We start from the raw sequence: 19,460 nt of genomic DNA, 5'->3' as shown, positions 1-19,460 counted from the left end.
CATCGCCCATGAGAACCTACCCCTGCCTCTCTAAGAAGAGGTTCCAAGAAGAGCTGATTCCAATGGGGCTGGCACAGTGCCTGGCTGCCTTCCTCTCCCTCCTCCTCCTGGGTGAGTGCCTTGCCCGGTGGTAAGGGCTATCTTGGGACACTTGTGGGGAAAGCAGAACACCCCCTTGGTACAGGTGGGTGGCTCAGCCAGCACTGCTCTGGATTGGTGGCTGTGGGAAGAGGTGCATCAGCATTATGCTCCTTTGATGCTGCAGTTTCACTCCAAAATAACAGCCAAAACACTAGGAGGGTTTTAGTGAGGGACATACCCATTTCTGTTGAGTGGCTGCTGGAGGTGTGAGGGGGTTACCTCCTCCCTTCTTCCCTTCAGAGAGAATTTCTGAAGATTCCTTAGGCTGTGCTATCACCAGCTCTCTTCCCAGGCCACTATGGTTGTTTTTTGACTCAGTTTCCACGTCCAATGGGCATTTTGCTTGAAGTGCATGCTGAGAACCAGAATAGAACAAGTGAGCTCTGCAGGAGGGGAAGATCCATGGGTGGCCATTACCTCCCCAAACCCTCTGCAAGCAGATATGAAGGGAGCTCTTGATGTCCCCTGGTGTCTCCTGCCTTCAGTGGAGCTTTCGCTGGCCCCCTCTCTTGTGCTCTCTCTAGTTTCTGCCTGTGGAACACCTCTGCAGTATCCAGCCTGCTGCTTACCTCCACTGTTCCATGTCCCTTGACTTCTGGATTGCAATTCCTCCTCTGGCAGTGGTCAACTCTGGCACCTGCTCCTTTCCCCCACAGTTCTGTAGGACCTGAGTGCCTGGCCCTCTTAATTTTATCACACCACAAGGTTCCTCCCGTGATCTCAGTCTGGCTGCTGCTCGCTCTGCAATGCTGGCTGAGATGCTCTTCAGGCATGAACAGGCTTAGCAGCCCTCTGGCCATAGTGCTCTGGTCTCTGTTGTGTGACCTCCAGTGTGCTTGGAGACAGAGTTCAGGGATCTGTTGTTACAGGAATTATTCTTGTAGTTGCAAGGGGCGTGAAGTCCCTTGGACTAAATGCATCAAAGAATGAGACTGCCCAGCAATTCTTTCCAGTACTATACTGCAGTACCATGCATGCCCAGACCCACTGCCATTTTGGGTGTGCAGCCCCCTTGGATGGCACATACCCTTGCAAGCAAGCACCTTGTTTGCTGACAGGTTTGACCACTGGCCAACGAGTGGTGACTGTTCAGCAGGGACCCCTCTACCGTGTGAGGGGTTCCCATGTCACACTGTGGTGCAAGGTGAGCGGCTACCAGGGCCCAGCAGAGCAGAACTTCCAGTGGTCCATCTACCTGCCCTTGGCCCCAGAGCGTGAGGTGCAGATCGTCAGCACCATCGACCCCTCGTTCCCCTATGCCATCTACGCCCAGCGTGTGCGCAGCCGCGGCATCTTCGTGGAACGGGTGCAGGGGGACGCCGTCCTGCTGCACATCATGGAGCTGCAGGACAGGGACGCCGGCGAGTACGAGTGCCACACGCCCAGCACCGACGAGAAGTACTTTGGGAGTTACAGCGCCAAGATGAACCTCTCAGGTGGGTCCTGGAAGACAGCCCCGCTCACTGCTGGGCAGAGGTACAGGCAGGTTTGTACTGTGCCCCTACCTTTGCTCTGGGTCTCATCTTTGCTGCTTCTGGGTCTCTGTCAGAGGGGCAGCTGGGGAAAGGAGTCATTAATGGGACTGGTGGACACAAATTCTTCTCTGTCCGCAGTGGGATTGCTAAGGTATGGATGTCCAGATATCCTCTTACAGGTTCTCTGGCTATTGCCTCCAACCCAGGGCAAGGGAAGGGAGAGGAAGCTTCTGCTCTCCAGTGGCCTGATGCTAACTTCACCCTCTGATGCAGACTCAGCATTTCACAGCTAAGCATTTAGGAGGGCAGGAGTTTCCAAGCTCCGTGTATTAGCTGTTGGTGTTCTCCCAGGTCAGGTTATGGGAATTGACCCAAGTGAGACATCCACAGATGAAGGAACTCAGCACTCTTGCAGAGCAGTGGGTGATGGAAGGCAGGGAGGTGAGAGGCAAAAGGAAAGGCCCACCAGGTCTATATGGTGGTATGATACTTCCAGTTGGTGTCCAGCCCTGTTTTCTACTTTATCTTGGTGTTGTACCAGTCTTCATTTGGGATAATGAGGGGATAATTTTAGTCTCCTTGGAGTTGCCTAATTAATACTGTCTGTAGTTTGACAGCAAAAGGTTCAATTTTCTTTCTTCCCTGATGAGGTTTTAGCCATGTTACACCTCAACGTAAGCTGATGGGAGGTTATGCTGTCAGATCCTTTAGGGCCTGGCTGTGGTCTTCTGGGGGTTGTCCTATGCAGTGCCAGGAGTTGGACTCGGCAGTTCTCATGAGTCCCTTTCAATTCAGGATATTTTATGATTCTGTATTTCTTTCCCATGCTCAGTGATTGAGGACACCCTCTCAGCTTCCATAGCACCCCAGGCCCTTACCTGTACTGAAGGGGATACGGTGGAGCTCACCTGTGAGGTGTCCAAGTCCACCACCCAGCACACACATCTCTCAGTTGGCTGGTACCACTTTCGGGGAGCAGGAGAGCACCATGCTGAGGAGGTCCTCATCCTCTCCAAGGACTTCACCCTGAAGCCAGGGCCCTCTTATGAGCAGAGGTTTCTGGTGGGGGATGTGCAGCTGAACAAGGTTGGGAACACCACGTACAAGCTCTTCCTCAGGGGAGTGCAGCCATCTGACCAGGGGCAGCTGTACTGCGAGGCAGCCGAGTGGATTGAGGACCCTGACAAGACATGGAAGGATATCTCCCGCAAGCAAACAGAGAGGACGTCGCTGGCAGTCATGAGCCAGGGTAAGGCCCCTGCAAACTCACATGTTGGCTCCAACTCCCTCGTTCATTCACATCTATAGCAGCAGCTTCAGTGCCCTTCACCTGCCTCTGTCACAGCCCAGGGACACACTGGTGGGTTGGCCACCTTTGCTGAGCTCTGAGGGGGTGGGCTGGGCTATGGCAGCCCCTGGTTCAGGAGCTGTTGGTGCTTCACATTTTGGATGTTCATGCAGCCGATTCTCCAAAAAAATCACACAATCTCACAGACCCATGTGAGGTGTTAGCTGTGTGTGCCCACAGCAGCCCAGCTCCTTGGCAGCACTGAGCTCCAGCGTGCAGAAAATCTCATTGTCAGATTGCCTCAAGGGTCTTACGGCCTTAAAAAAGTACAGCACAGTGAGCTGCTTGTCACAGTTCCTCAGCCACAGGCATGGGGGGACACAGGGGTGTGTACTGGGTATGCTGCGTGGCTCTAATGTCTGTTGTGAGTGACCTGTCTGTCCCTGCCGTCGCCAGTCTGCAAGTTGCCAGAGAAACTGGTGCTGCTGTTTATTAGGCTGTTCCTCTGAGCACCCTGCCTGACACCCCTCCTGCCTCAAGTCCTTTGCTATCTGCAGTCCCTCACCCTGCTCTTCCCCCAGCTACATGTCAGTAGCTGTGCCCCAAGGGAGGAAAAATCTCTTTCCCAGCAGTAAGTTTTACTTCAAAGAAGCCAAGTCAAGACTGTGTCTAGTTGATGTCCTTCAACATATGCAATAGTATGGAGTAAAATGGGAGCAAGTCTCCTACTGAAATCCTGCGTGGAGAAGTGGTGTACTTTGTCCCCATGCCTTAGGGCAGATGGAGGAGGCTACAGAGCTGGGGCAGTGAGGGGAACTTGTGTCTCATGAGAGGGTGGTGAGTCAGAGCAGGAAACCAAATAAACTGATGAGTAAGACCTACGCACCCCATGTGTGGCTCAGGGGAGCAAGGTATTGGAGGAGGTGGAGGGAAGTGTCCTCTCTCCTTGTCAGAGTCTGTTTCCTGAAACCTGATGGACTAGCAAAAGTTTTATTCCCCTCATTGTGCACTGTTTGCAACAAAGGCTTTCCAAGTCTGCTGCTGCCTGGGGAGCAAGGGCAGTCCGTGTGCTTTCCTGCATCTGCTTGTTGAAGAGGGCTTGTCATGACTGGTAGTGTGTGGCTTTGGGTACCAGTGTCAAGGGATCATTTACAGAAATCTTGTCAGAGTTTGGTATTTGTCATGTGGTACCTGCTAAGAGCAGAAAGGAGGTGATAGTGGTAAGATGGCATTATGGTGGCTGTATTTGACCTGCTGGTACTGCCATGGAGGAACTGCACCAGGTGTTCAAGCCGTCCATCATCAAACCTCCAGGGTTGGAGTGTCCCTCTGGCACCCAGTGGGGGAGCCCAGGCTGCAGGACTGAGCACCCCACCATACTGGAAGCCAGCAACCACTCTGCCCATGGCTAACTGCTACATTGGTTTCTATAAACTCTCCAGCAAATATTTAGGAATGCCAAACATATCTACAGCAGCTGGGATTCCTGTTTGCAAACTCTTTGAGCCAGTGTTTAAATTCATGCTGGGTTACTCTGCTTTCAGTTAATTATTCGAGCCTTTCCAATTGTGGTCTGGGAGCTGCTCTGTTCTACTTCCAAACTACAGCCTTGTCCTCATTTTTAGCCTTGCAGGGTACCACAGTGACCCAAGGAGACAGAGTGGTGTCAGCCAGGCTGCTGTTTTTTGGCCATTCCAGAGCTCTGTGGGGTCACAGCACAGGGTTTTGGGGCACCTTGTGGGTCTTTGTCTGCAGCTACTCTCCGGCTAAGCTGATGGAAGGAACCAGGGGCTGCAGAGGCTTTGAATGCCCTGTGATGAAGGTGAATTGTATTATAGGACCCAGAGGTGAGGTCCTTATGCTCAGGCACAGCTGACTGTCCAAGAGGGTCTGCCCAGGGGAAGATGACTTCATGGTCCCCCTGTCACTGCCCCCTTTGCTCAGCACTGACTGCTGTTTGGACAGGGACTTCGTGACTTCCCCCTCCTCTTGCTTCCCTCCTACCTCCCCATCCTGTGACAAGTCTTGATGTTTCTGCTTTCTATAGAAACTTAACCCAAACTCCCTCCAACCTGGCGGGCGTATCTTGCCCACAACCCACAGCAGCCAGCAAGGACTGCAGTGTGAGGGACCAACCACATGAGATTCAGACAAGGAATTTGAATGTCCGCCTTTCACACACCTTTTCCCACCAGCAGCAGCAGAGTTAAAACCACCTCTGTGTGATAAAACCCCTTTGTGCCCCTTTCCAGCTTAAGGAATAGGGGCTACATGGAGCAAAACAGCTCAAGGAGGAGAGATGGAGCAGCCTCCAGTAAAAGCTGGTGCCTCTGAGTTACATCCTTAGTTTCGATGCCTGAGCAGAGCAGGGTGTGGCCCAAGGCTGTCCCAGTGCTCTGCTCTGCTCTGGGGAGTTCTGCTCTGAAGGGGGATGCTCAGCTTCTCAGGGCTCTGGCAATTCTTCCACCTGTGCTGCTTAATACCTGGAACTGGCAACCATCTCCAGGGTTGCGATCTCCCCATGGACAAAGTTGTCCATCCTGATCACTTTTCTAATGAAAGAAAAGTTTTCAATAGAGAATTGCTGCTGCCAGGTGGAAGGGAATCATGGACAGAGCCACTGACCACACTCTGCTTTTGATTGTCAACAGGCAGAGACCTCTCTGTGGACATTGCTGCTGCTGAAAGCTCCCTTTCTGAAGGGGATACCTTGCAGCTAAATTGCATGGTGGAAGCTCAGAAGAGCAGCAGCAGGCACTTCCAGGTGACTTGGCTCCTCAATGGCATGAAAGTGGCCAGAGTTGACCCCTATGGGGTATTGATTTGGGAGGAAGAATATGAGGAGAGAGCCAAGCTGGGGCAGCTCCAAGCATTCAAGCCAAGCAACACAATTTATGTCCTCACCATCTATGAGGTGGGGCTGAGAGACAATGGTACATATCACTGCTCTGTGTCAGAAATGAAGACTCCTGGAGACTTGCACAGCATCCAAACCAATCTGTCATCAGGCATCCAAGTCAATGTGAAGCCAGTAGGTTAGTAAATCCTAATGGCGGCTGTTCTGGGTAAAGTCTGCAGCATCCTTGACTGGGTAATGCTTTAAAAGTCTGGGCTTGTCTTGACAGTGGCAGCAAGAGTGCAAATATGCCAAACTTTTTCGCAGATAACAGGAAAAGAATTTTCTCTGGCAAACATTAGCATGACAGATACAACAGCTGTCAACAAAACCTTTAGCTCAGATTCTTTGCAGTAAGTTTTGGGGCAAATAGGTAGAATTCTGGGCAGTCTGGGTCCTCATGTGTCTTTGCTCCAGAAAATTGTAAGCAATGCCTGTTGCTGCTCCTGTGTATCCCAGGATGACCCAGCAGAACAGGTGTTTCTGGAGAGGAGGTTCACTGCCATTTCCATTGGGGTGCTCTCCCTGTTTTGGATGGATGGCTTGTGAGAAACCACTCTAAGAAAGGTGCAAATAGGAGAGTCTTGGTTTCCCTGTCATAGCTTGATGATGACAGTTCTCATGTAGCAAGAGCTGCCTGCTGGGACTCCATTTCTTAAGTATTTCTTTATGTATCTGTGTCCCAAGAAAGATGTTAAACGGGAAAAGAAAAGCCCAAAACAACACACAAAGAATGCTCCAAATTTATAAGAAAAAGCTGGCTGAAAATTTCAGACAATTCCCCAATTCCTTTCCATATCAAGACTTATTTTTAATGCCAGTTTAATGCCACAGTATCTCTGGCTTTCCCTGAGGAGCACAACAATGTCCTCTCCAATGTAGTAACTGTTGTTTGCAGAGAGCTGCATGCACCTGTCCGTGTCCACCAGCACACCGCAGGTCACGGCAGGAGATTCCCTGATCCTCCACTGTGAAGTGCAAGGAGCCTCCAGCCCTGTGTCTGTGCAGTGGTGGCACCTGCCCCTGCAGCACCCAAATCCCAGGGTGCTGGTGGCCACCATGGAGCAGGATGGCAGCCTGAGGCTGGGCAGCACCTACCAGGGTGACAGGACTCGGGGGAACCTTCGGGTGGAAAAAGCGAGCTCTGGCACTTTCACCCTGGTGATTCCCAGCACGTTGGATGAAGATGATGGTGGGCAATACAGGTGTGAAGCAACAGAGTGGTCCCGAGGTCAGAACTGGACAGTGGAGGGAGAGACAGCAGTGACAGTAAACTCCATGGGTAAGTTGGGTCACCCCTGTTTCTGGATTGGAGGCAAGGCTGGAGATGTGGGTGGACACACCAGTAGGACATAGGCCTGCTGTGCCCTGAGCTCTGCTGCTGCTGCAGGATGACCTAGGGCTGATCACTTGGCCCTGGAGGGCTTCAGATTACCCATTCCTGCCAAGATGTGGAGTTTTCCATGAGGTATTTTGGAGGAGATGAGTGGGGCACAACATCTAAAATGCCTGGAGACCTGAATGACAATGGCTTGCTCAGCAGGTCTTTCTCTTTACTTTGAAATAAAAAGTGTCTGTTCTAACAGCATAATTACTTACAGTAATTAAGCTCAACAAAGGCACTTGCTGAGCTGTCTGGTGGTCTTTGTCAGAGAGATGCCCCTGATGCTGGCATCTGACTGTTTCTCCTGCCCTCTTGTCTGAGTGCAGAGCTGCTAATGTCTGTGGCATGCAATGCCCATATTTCCTCTTTTAATTGCTGGAAGGGCTGCCTTTCTGGAGAGAGATTTTGGCTGGGATTTAGGCTGGGGTCTTTTTCTTGTTGTTGGGCTGGGTGCCTGAGAGGATGGATCAGGCCACAGGAGTTTTTCAGGTTTTGTGGAGGATGCAAGGACAGCAGTATCAGTAAAGGAGGATCCCTAACTCCATGCCACAGTGTGATATTGGGGATCCTGAAAGAGAGGCTACTCAGGGTTGTACAGAGGACTGGGGATGGGAGAGCAGGGGTGAGGAAGGAGCAGGTCAGGGGCTACATGGGGCTGGAAGAGCACAGTGCAACCAAGTGGAGAGTGGCACTGGGAGAGGAGCAGCAGGAGTGCTGGGGCAGTGGGGACAGTGCTGCGTGGGAAGCGTGGCAGGGAGGTGGCACGAGGCAGGATTTCTGTCCTGGTGCTAAAGGCTCTCTCTTCCCAAGCAGGTCTTGGACTGCACACCACACTAAAAAGCCAAGTTGCCTCTGTCACTTACGGGCAGAGTTTTGAACTTGTCTGTCAATTGAGTGCCAACTACACTCTTGAGGAGGTTCCAGCATCTGTGTGGTGGCTCTTCCAGCACAACCCACCCACTGGCCCCTACCATAAGCTGGTCCAGGTCTTTCCCAATGGCACTATGGCCTGGGTGTCAGCACAGTCACACTTCAAGGGGAAAGCCCAGCTGACGAAGGCTGACACCTCCTTCAGGCTGCACATCCATAGTGCTGTGGCTGCTCAGGAGGGGACGTACCAGTGTGAGGTGGAGGTCTGGAGGAGGAACATCCTGCCCCCGGGGCAGCCAGCAGCCACCACCAGGTCCAATACTGTGGGGATAAAGGTGGTGTTGCCAGGTAAGCAGTGTCTTCATCAGAGATCTCTCCTTCTGGAATTTTAAATGAATCAAGCACGCCAGGACAGCTAGGATCACTGGTGTCTGGAGTGTCCCCAGTGGGGTCACCTCGCAGGGCTTCACAAGGTGGTGCTTCTTGCTCTGTTGCTTCCTCAGCACCTGGCAGAAACCTTGGAAGGAAATTTGGTGTTGAAAAATGGCAATATCTATTTATTTGCAGATTATGCCAAGCATGTAGGGATCAGGCTTGCCAATAGGATTTTAAGCCTTGTTTCTGGAAAGAAGTAGTGACCCCCAAGAAACCCAGTTGGATGTTGGGAGTATGAAGTACCCCATGCCATGGTGTGAACTTCTGGAGGATGGTGGAGAGAGACTGGCCCCCAAAGCTGCTGAGATGTCTGTTTCCCAAGCTTTCCCCAGTGTGTTTGAGGTGTGCTGGGAAAACATCAAGGATCTGATGGGCTGGGAGCCAGCACTGAGCAGCAAGATGCCAGGGACTCTGTGGGGAGGTATCTCCTCCCAGGCATGGAGTGGGCTGCACAGCCAGGGTGCCTTGCCCAGGGTTCCCTTTTAAGGCCACCTCTGCAGGCAGGGTCTGTGCTGCTGCTGTGCCTGCCAGAATCACTCTGGGAGCCTCATCCTCTTATGGAAGAGAGATGTTGCAAACAGACCTCAGCCTGCCGTGCGCCTGCTCCCTGCCACCTCTGGCAGCACTGTGATGTCAGCCTGTCCTGCTCACAGCTGAGGCTGCTGGAGGAATTGAAGGGTTTGTCCTGGCCAAAATCTCTGAGCCTGTGGAGATAGGTGTGAGAATACAGCTTGGTTTATTTTTTGCCCTCATGTCTCTTCTGCCAGCAAAGGAGGGTTCTTGCCTTTTTTTGTGCGTTAAGTGCTCCTTGGATTTTCAGAATCACAACCCAGTGAACTGAAATTATGCATTTTCCATGTTTATTAACTGATGGGTTTGCTGTAGCATAAGCTAATACATTTTCTTCCCTGTTTGGGCTCATTTCTGTCATGCTCTCCCACCTGCTCCACTGCTACTCTTTCCCCACCCCTGTGGAGCTGATGGGGTGCTGTGGTGCTCCATGTAACACCTGAGCTACAGCCAACTGGGGCAGGGGAGCTGCAGGGTAGGGGTGACAATGAACAGTATTTATGAGTGTACATCTCTGGTGTAAATGACAATAGGATGAGCAGGTGTAATTGTAGAGTGGTTACACAGAGGAGATGAGAGCAGTGACACTGTAAAGATGGTGGGAACTGGGAGCGGGTGATGCACAGTGGGAGGTGACTGCTGGGTCTAATACCATCTTTCTCAGAAAGGCAGCATGGCCCAGCAAAGGATATTTGGGAAGGTAGAGAAGTCTGAGAAGGAAGCTGACTCTAGCAGCAATAGGGCGAGGCAAAACTGCAGAAAATGAAGCAGCAAATCATGAAAATTACCAGCCTGTTTCTTCACATACAAAATCTTATAGTTGTAGCCTGCAGAGGTACTGGAGATCTTGACTTCTGCTTCTACACTTTGTTTAGTGCTTCATGACAGTCAGTGCTTTTGGAGTTTACATACCCCTGTGGATCTGGTCTGAGGATCAGCCTCAGATGAGAGGGACATGCATGAAATGCTATAACAGGCAGGGAAAGGGGACAGGTCTTTTCCATTTCTGATTTCTTAGGTGGGGTCCCATATTTAGTGCCTTGGGTAGGCAGACACTCCCATCAGCCTCTCAGTGCAGCCACCTGTGGCTTCCCCTGCCTCTGGAGTGAGCTGCAGGGACCTTTTCACCTACTGTCCCTCTGGCCAGCTGCCCACATGGGTCACTGTAGTGTCCATACCCTTCTGCATGCTCAACCACTCCTAGGCTGTGCAGAAAGCACGTTGTCAGCAGCCAGGGTTCACAGGGAGATGGGCAATGAGATGCTCATCTTAGTTAATTAAATTGAAAATGAAAGGGAAAACAGCACCATGGCTTTATGTGGGAAAGGAAGAGGCAGGCAGCTGCTCTGCCCTTTTGGTTACTGATCTGTAGCAGTAGAGAGAGGAGACCTGAAGCAAAGGGGCTTTGCAGCAAGTGCTCTGCTTCCTCTTGAGGTGATCTCTAAGAGCCTAAGAGCAATTTGGCTCATCAAAATCAAGTGCTCAAGGCAGCAGTTCCCATGGCTTCTCTCTGAGCTCTAGTAGCTTTTCCTTCTCTGGAGCATTTTCTGCCCCAGTGGGTGTCAGGTTGGGCCATACTCTGGCAAGAGTCTCCCTGCATCCACTCCCTGGCAGTTTGCTGACTGGCTGAGTTCGTATGCCTTGGAACTGAGCAGCTGAAGTTGAGAGTTGTGTCATATTTTTTCCAGTGTGATCAGTTCAAATGTCACAGACACACAGCATGGTGGAGCTTGGAAGGACCTCCAGAGGTCACCTGGTCCAACCCCCTGCTCAAGCAGGGCCACCTTAGAGCAGGATGCCCAGGATTGTCTCCAGACAGCTTCTAAGCATTTCCAGTGCTCCCCTCTGAAGATCTGTGCTTCCATAGAGCTGGCTCTGGGATGGGGGTGCTTTTAAGGACTGAAGTTGAAAGACATCAACTTGCATATAGTTCCTAAGTGCACTCAAGTCAACCATTTGGTGAAAATTTGTCTGTCTGCAGAGGGAAGGAAGAGCAATAGGGTACAAAGAGAAAAGAGCAGCATAAATGGATGTGAACAGGGAGATTTTACTGGCAAATTAGACATAGAGGCAGAGACAATGTACAGGGATGTCAAGGGCTATCACTTGGGACATCTTGCATTGACCAGTCTCAAGTGGTAGAGAAGACCTCTGAAGTGGATTGCTTGAGCTTTGAGAAGAAATGCATGACAGAAGGGGAAATGCTCAGCCTTTCTCCTATGGTGTCCCTCTTCCCCATCAGCCCCTGTAGGAGAAGTTACAGCTCCCTCCTGGTCCAAAGCCCTCTCCATAACCTGCTGCAGTTGCATCCCTTGGAAAGGTGCTGTGGAGGAGAACACTCTGCTGTGTCTGTGGCTGAGGGCAGGGGTCTGAGACACACTGAGGGATCATCTCAGTGTATCCTCTGCAGCCTGTCCCGAAACCAGCACCCAGAGGCTGAGCTTAAGGGAGCTCAGTTGTCCCCAGCCTCCACAGCTCACAGTGTCCCTCTGCTCAGCTTGTATGAAAGGAAAGAGTCTACAGTCCCTTAAAGCCCTAGTGGTGTCTCATGCTGACTAGTTTCTGCCTACGCAAGGCAGATACTCTCTGTGCTCCTTCCCTTGACTGCTGGGGAAGGGTCGAGGGGAAATGCAGGAGGTTGAAGGACCTTTAAAAATTCCAGTTTGCAGCCTTTCCGCTTCTGGAGGAAAAAGAAAAGTACCAGCAAGCAACATGTGATGTGCTGTGGGAAGAGGGTCCCTCAAAGCAGGAGCAGTACAGGCAGATTGGGAACAACAGTGTGTGCTGCCTGGGGGAGAACTGCAGGCAGCACCACAGCTCTGCTCTCCTGAGCTGCACAGCGCTAAGCTGGGTATAATCACAGCGGACGTGCAGAACTCTGTAATGTGGTTTCAGATTAATAACCACAGCAAACACCTGAGATGGCAACTGTTAGTGAAAACCCACATGGGCTCTGTAGTCTCTCTGCCATAAAAGACACTTGTTTGCAGTCTCCAAAGCTGTGGGCTGGTTTTGTCACACATGTGTCAGCCTGCTAATAGAAGCAGTGGTAGACAGACACATTTGCTTCAGACAGAAGCTTTGTCTCCAAGCTCCAACACAATGGCTGCTTCCATCCCCTGTTCCTGCTGTTGTCTCCAAGGCACCTCATCTGCTACTCTCCTGCCCAGTAACACCTAGCTGTCATTCCCTGCCATTGTTCAAACAAGGGTGTGTGGATTTGCTCTCTCCCTCCTTCCCCCAACCCCTCTGCTCCAGCATCCCCTAATGAGTCTTTGTCTTCTGCATATCCACTTCCTCCCCTCTCTTTTGGTGGGTTTTCCTCAGGACAGCCTTTTTCCTCGACAGCATCCCTGTATTGGCAGCTGCAGCTGGCATTATTATTTTGTTTCTCCATTTTAGAGAGCAAGCTTCAGGTTGATACCAAAAACAGTTCTGTGGAGATTGCCAGCGGTGCTGACACGGCCATTGAGTGCAAGATTCTGTTTGCCCATAATAATTCACAGCTTGCTGTTACCTGGTACCTCCTGCCTCCTTGGGCGGATGGGACCCCCCTGCAAATCATCAGGGCTGACTACAGCAGCATACTGGAATATGGATCTGAATTCAGTTCTCCTGCACAAAAGTCCCGGTTCCTGAGCCAGAGAGTGTCCAGCAATGTATTTTGGCTGCAGATCCTGTCTGCAAACCTTGGGGACCGGGGCAACTACTACTGTGTGGTAGAAGAATGGCTCTGGCTGGTGGATGGCTGGTACAAACGCGGAGAGGGAATGTCGGGAAGGACCACACTGGAGTTCAAGCTCCCAGGTGAGCAGGTGGTTATCTCTTGAATAGATGCTGCTGGAGAAGGCTGGATCGACTTATGACAGGCTCCTGCCAGGACTCTCCTAAGCTGGCAGGGCTTAGCAGCAGCAGCTCCTGAGACTGGATCTGAGACTTAGGGATGCAGTTGTCAGTGACTCTCAAAGGGAAATAGGGAATTAGGAAGATTTACCACATCCTCCCAAACCAACCTAGCTGCTATTTTTGCCACTGACAGATGAAGTCAAATGCTTTATAACAGAGCAAATTGTAGCATTGTCTTTTCCCTCCAACACATGGGTGCAGTTGATTGGTTGTACAATGCTGTGAATAGAGAAACTGCCCTTTCCTGGTACTCCTGAAGCAAGGCACTCAGTTTTACTTACCCTGCAGCACATTGCTGCTGAGAAACAGGACTGAGGGTTCAGCTGCTCCCACCTTAATCACTGCACCACTGGAGTGCATGGTGGGTATCCCTGGCTCACTTTTTCCTTCTCTCAGCCTCATTTTGTTTATAGGTTGCAGCCCTAAATAAAATGAATCAGAGAATTCCATCTTCCTAAACAGCTTTTGGTCCAAAGCATGCTTTATTTTTTTGGAGCAGGTGGGAAGAATTCCAGCAGAGGGTGAACTGGGGGCAGAGATGATGGGGAGGGTGACACCCCAGGGAGAATGAATCAGAGGAGCCTGTGACTATCTCTTGCAAGAGGCCATTGCAATCCACCACACTGTGCTCCAGGTTTCCATCAGCCTGTGGGGACAGGCAGAGGTATTTCTACAGCAGTGCAACACCACAAGATCTCTTTCTGCGTGTATCCTACCCTAGAGCGTGAACTGCACATCGAGAAAACCAACCACAGCATCTCGGCGAGGGAGGGCGAGGAGGTGACACTGCACTGCCTGCTGCAAGGTGCCCACCTGCCTGACACCCACTTCTTGGCCACCTGGTTCCAGGTGAAGAAGAGTGGCCCTGACAGTGCCCTGCTCAGCCTCCACCATGATGGCACCATCAAGTACCTCCAGGAGAGCCTGTCGGGGAGGCTGTACCTCCGCCGCCCCACTGCTGGTGACTTCAGCCTGACACTGAGCAGCGTGAAGGAGGGTGATGCTGGGATGTATTACTGCCAGGTGCAGGAGTGGCAGCAGCAGGGTGAGGGGAAGAAGTGGGCTCTGCAAGCCTCAGCACGCTCAGGGTACACCCAGCTCACCACCATCCCACCAGGTAATGCTGCTGGGTGCAAGGGACTGCTCACCCTGCACTGTTCATTTTCCTGTAGCCATGCTGGGGACTATGGGGAGGATAATGTCAGCTGTCTGCTGGCAATGCTGGCTGCAATAGCAAACCTGTGGTGAAGCTGGGAGGACTTGCTAAGGGATTGCAGACGGGCGCAGTGCTGGGGAAATCATCAGAGTTGTGTTGGGAGCCCTTCGAGTGCCACACACCATAGGCCTGGTAGGGGAGGTGATGTCATCCCAGTCCTGTTGTTTTGCCAGGGCTGAAAATCAGGTGTTTGGCATTGTAAACATTCAGAACGTGTGTCTGCAATGCTTTGTGGCTTATGGGCTGTCTACAGGACCGTGGTCACAAACCCCTGGTCTTAGTTGAGCTGCTGGGGCTGGAAGACTAACAGTTTTGGGGAAAAATTCTGGGTTTGAGTTTTCTGGAAATTCCATCTCCAGTGAGGTCTCTAAAAGCAGACTCTGTTCTCTCTGGGGTGGGTTGGGGTACATGCTGGGTGTAAAGATAAGACATGGATTCTGCATACAGAAATTTAAATAAACAAAAGCAAAGGTTCCAGTCAGGTGCACACAGTCTTTTTAGGGAGGTGACAGGCAGGAAAAAAAGTACTTATGTTGGTGCTTTGGAGAAATAGGAGGCTTGGATGACTCGTGTGGGGGAAAAAACATAAACTGTGAAATCAATCATGATGCACCCAGCCAAGAGGATCTTGCACTTCCCATGCCTTCAGCTCTGGATTTGCCACACCAAAGCTGGCCTGGGTGCCTGCATGGGGTTATGGCTTCTGTAGTAATTCCCAGTGCTGACTGGCATGGAAAGGGTGATCCTGCAGAGCCCTCCCTTATGCCTGCTACTGGCACAGGCAGACACGGAGCCTACTCTCATGACTGCACCTACAGCAGAGCTAATCCGGGTTTAATTGCACAGAGAGGGACTGACAGCACTTAATCCCCCTGCTGTTGTCCATCATGGCTTGCTCTAGCACTCAGATTTACCCTTTATCAGTTCCCTCTGTCTCTTGTTACCCATCACTGGTGGAGTAAGCATTGCTAAAATTGCTCAGTAACTGCTGGTAACTTCTCCTCCAATTTTTGTATGAGTGTTTTTGCCAAGTGGTTTTCATGGTTTTCACAAGATTAGCTGGGTGTTTTTTCCTTCTTCCTCTCTCTTTTTTTTTTTTTTTTAGCAGGATGTCTGTGTGCGTGCATGTGTGTTCCTGCAGTGATGCAGGTGTCTTGATGTGCCCCCCGGCTCATGAATTTTAATGTTTTGGGAGTTTTACAAGTAATAACGACACAGCCATGTGCAAGTATACCTGTATCCAGGAGTAACTTCAGCTCCGATCCCTAATTGTGCCATTTAGGATATCTCCCTAGTGCTATAGAGGCATTCATGTAGTGGAGGCTCCTCCCTGTCCTATGGGAAAGAAAATGCTACTTCCATCTATATGGATGGGGCACAGAGCTTCAGAGGTAGAGAGGTAAAATCCAGTTAAGGAGTTGGTTCCCACCTGGACCACCAGGCTGTGTGGGTCCCCCACAGAGAGCTTCAAATCAGCAGAACCACATGCTAAGCATGTTGCTCCAGAGCAAGAGTAAAACATCTCCACGTGGGTCTTGGGTAAAGAGAATTGAGGAACAACACTTTGAGATGGATAAAACAGGCCCAAAGGAGTTGGCCTGACCTTTCAGGATAGCCAGATGGATCTGAGGTCAGTCTGTGGTGTGGAAACTGCATCAGGTGAGGAGATTTTGATGAATGAGTGATGTAACAGGCCCAGGACAGAAATGGAGATGCTGCAATAAGAGCTTTTCAGCTAATCAGGGTGACTAATCAGACATGGGTTTTTTGAAGTACCCAGCAGGTCTACCAGCAGCACAGGCAGCCTCCACCTTAACTGGGGAGCTGTTCTGCAGGAACTGTCAGGGATGAGGATGATGCTCACAGCTGCCTGCAGCTCAGTGTGGCTGGAATATGATAGCAGAAGCAAGGAGGGGCAGATGTCTGGGTGGGATAGGGACCTCTTGGTCTTGATTCTTTTACTTTCCTCGTCTCTTCTTGTTCAGTGGTGCAGCCTCTGATAGATCTCTACCTTACTCCACTGTCAACTGGTGTTGGGCAGGGACTCAGTGGGATGAAGGTATGTGGCTTTTCCTTACTGAGCCTAGTCTAGAATGGGTTAGCTGCAGAACCATGCTGTTTCGGTTTGGATGTTTTAGATGAATGGGATGAGGCCTTATCTGACTTCCCCAGATGGGCAATTGGGGCAAATTACCTGGTTTCTCTTGCCCATCTCCTCAGGCAGCCTATAAAAATTCTTAGAAATTGGTAGCTGTTGAAGAATGAGGGAAAGTGTTAAAAAGATAACTTGCAGAAACAGTAGGAGAGAGGAACTCACACTATCTTGGGGCCTCACTTAGTTTTTCTTACTTTTTTTCTCCACAGATTCAACTGTTATGTCTAGGATCTGCTCATCCCCATCACTGCTGAACTTCATCCTGTACTTACCACTGGTTCTGATCCTTCTCCTGGTCCTTGCTGTCTTCTTCTGGTACTGCAGACGCAGAAAAAGCAAGAAGGAGAACATCACAGGAAACCAGCTGATGGAACTGGAAGGGAATGGAGAGGTCAAGACAACTTAGCTGGTCTATAGGGGCAGATGTAACTTGAAGGAGTGGAGCGGGACAGTTGAGGAGGACTGAGTACTTGCAGAGGGGCTTTCTGTTGTTTTACAGTATCTCTTGCCATAAATCCTTGATACTGTGTGTTTCTTTTCAATGGAATGAAGTGGCTTTGAATTACTAAGCAAGGCTTTTAGGGTTTTCATAACATGTGTTCCTGTCTCTCAGGTTAGGTACCCACCCATTTCACACACTGTTCTTCTAAGGTCCTTCTAGTGCACATCTCCCACTGTGGATGGAAGTGATATTATTCCTCTGCAGGAATAAGGGAAAACACAGCTTTCTTTTGCACTGTAACACAAAAATACCAAATTGCTACTCTTTTTAGTCATCTTGACAAAAATCTATGTAGTAGGCAGCCAAAAAAGCAGTGGCAGAGCTGGAAATGGAGTGTTGGTGTCCCATTTAAGTCATTGCACTTGCCTTTGCCCACCCTTTGTAGGGGAAGCTCTCAGACACTGCTGTTTTCATTTTCTGACAGTACCTGTGCCCAAAGAGTAAGGGGTCTTCATCACAAAACCTGTCACAGGAACATGAGGTCTGAGCAAGGCTGGCTGGGCCTGAAGAAAGTCCAGAGCGGGGGTACCACAGCCATCCACAAAACCCAAAAACCTGCTGACCCAATAAAGGACTCACATGGAGTCTTGCATCCCAGAAGGAAGAAGTGGACATGAAGCCATTTTGGAGATGTGTACAAAATTTCCAGTTCCTTCCTTTGCTGGGACTGCTGTGTGAGAAGACAGCATCCAGCCCCTCATGCCTGTGCTATCTGTGTGTCAGGAAGCTGCACACCTGAGAGCTGGTATTGGACAGTTCAGATTGAACCATGTAATAAAAAACCATGTGTGTGCTTGTGGGGCAGCTCCTCTATGCTCTGGAATCCAGCTTGGGCTCATTTTTCCAAGGCTGAAGAGCTCTGCTACCTGAAGGTTGTCTGGCTGATGCATTAGAGGAAAGGAGATTTCTATCCAGTCCCTATAAGCCAAGGGATACTCAGCCTCTAATTGTGCAAAGTGGGATGTGGTCTCAGGGAATTGTAAGGTGAGGTGTCAGGGTAACACTCAAGGCACTGTCCTCAGATGAAAGTAGCTGTATAGAAATCACAGCAGATGTTTATGAACCTGCTTCCTTTGACCAAAGAGAGGTTTGGAGACAACCCCTCTAGATGATCTGTTCATGTCCTTTGCTTTCTCCAAAAGCTGCCTGTGCTTTATTCTGAAGAACAGGGAGGTGCTTTAGTCCCTTGAAAATGCACTTCTTGCACATGTTTGAAGAGTACTGCTCCTGTTTCCCTGTTCAGCCCCCTCTGTGTGTACTGGCTGGTTCCAGCTTGCTCAATCTTTCTTTGCAGGATGTTTTCTGGACCCCGTGCAGCTTTTCCCTTTGCTGCCCTGACCCAGCCGTCTCTCCCACGGTGTGAGTGCTCAGAGCCGCACGTGAGGCTCTCTGCAGAGGCTTCCCCCCTGCCTTGCGGGTTATGTCCCGTTTACACATCCCAGTAGCATGTTTGATTTTCTGTGTGTGTGTGACAGCACGGCGCTGTTTGTGCTTGGCTTCCAGTCCTCTGCTCTTCTCCTGCAGATTTACTGTCTAGCAAGTTTTTTCTTCACTGTGTGTTCAGGCTGTTGAATTTTCCTATCTAATTGGAGCACTGTTTGCGTGGGTCTGTCGAGCAGTTTTCCATACCAGTTTGTGAAAGATCTTGCTGTCTGTTTGTCTCAGCCTTGTCTCAATAATGCTTTAGCTCCTGAACCAGTTTTGGTCTCTGTGACAAAGAAGCAGATGCTTCCAGGACATTAAACTCTGACAAGTTTCATGAAAAGGAGATAAAGGAGGGGAGGCAGGTGAGTTGTCCCACCAAGGAACAGCTGCACTGTGAGATGTCTGCCTGGTGCCTGGCTCATATTTAGGGGGTACAAGAAGGAGATGTAGGTGTGTTAGGGCATGGGAAAGGAAGGAAGGAACTGCTTTTGACTATCGATTATTAACAGTAAATATATGCACATAGTTTATCTGCCTATTTTGTGCTGTTCCTCTTTGTTTTTGTTTGGATTGTTTCCTTAGCTTGCCCAAGAGTACCTGGGGTGAATGCTTCACACATCTTGGTAAAATCAAGAGTACAGGATACCTACTGCTTACCCCTTCCCACAAGGCTTGCTGTCTTCTTGCAGGGGAGATGAGTAGGTCTGACATGCTCTGATTTTGTTTAAAACAGACAAACAAAAATTTTTTTTTCCTTGCCTTCTTCTAGGTGCTTGTAAGTACTTTGTCCCTGTAACTCCTTAAGGATGGCAGTTAAGAGAGTGTTCAGTCCCCCTTATTCTTAAATAAAATTTTGGCCTTGTCACCTGGTGTCTCTCACCTTCTCAGGTGTTATCACAGCAAACCACTAACAGATGGCTTGACAGCCCATTCTTTATGTGCCTCAGGATGAACCTCACCAAGACCATCTATCTAGTAATAAATCTGACTTACTGAGGTTGCTACTTATTACAGGAGTGCTGGGGACAGCCCCTACCCTGCTGCAGCTGTTGTGTGTGTGTGTGTGTCAGTCTCTGTGAGCCCTTTGAGTGACCAGGCTGAGTTTGGTACGTCCCCCAAGCCCATGCTGGCCCCCTCACTGGCCACCTCGGCACTCCATTCCAGATATGGGGAGGTGTCTTTCCTGCCAACTGATCA

The 19,460-nt window shown here is 50.4% G+C and overlaps 1 protein-coding gene across 1 annotated transcript; it reads left to right on the top strand.

Moving 5' to 3' along the window:
• Positions 1-19,092, top strand: CD101 (CD101 molecule). Its single transcript, XM_071563814.1, has 9 exons — positions 1-111; positions 1,200-1,577; positions 2,449-2,865; positions 5,556-5,939; positions 6,699-7,082; positions 7,998-8,402; positions 12,462-12,866; positions 13,687-14,082; positions 16,546-19,092. Exons 1-9 carry the CDS (start codon positions 9-11, stop codon positions 16,740-16,742), a joined length of 3,069 nt encoding a protein of 1,022 aa, XP_071419915.1. The 5' UTR covers positions 1-8; the 3' UTR covers positions 16,743-19,092.
• The last annotated feature ends 368 nt before the right edge of the window (positions 19,093-19,460 follow it).

This window comes from Pithys albifrons, chromosome 1 (genome assembly GCF_047495875.1).
Source record: "Pithys albifrons albifrons isolate INPA30051 chromosome 1, PitAlb_v1, whole genome shotgun sequence".
NCBI classification, from domain to species: Eukaryota; Metazoa; Chordata; class Aves; order Passeriformes; family Thamnophilidae; genus Pithys; species Pithys albifrons.
This window is presented reverse-complemented; position numbering and strand designations above follow the sequence as displayed.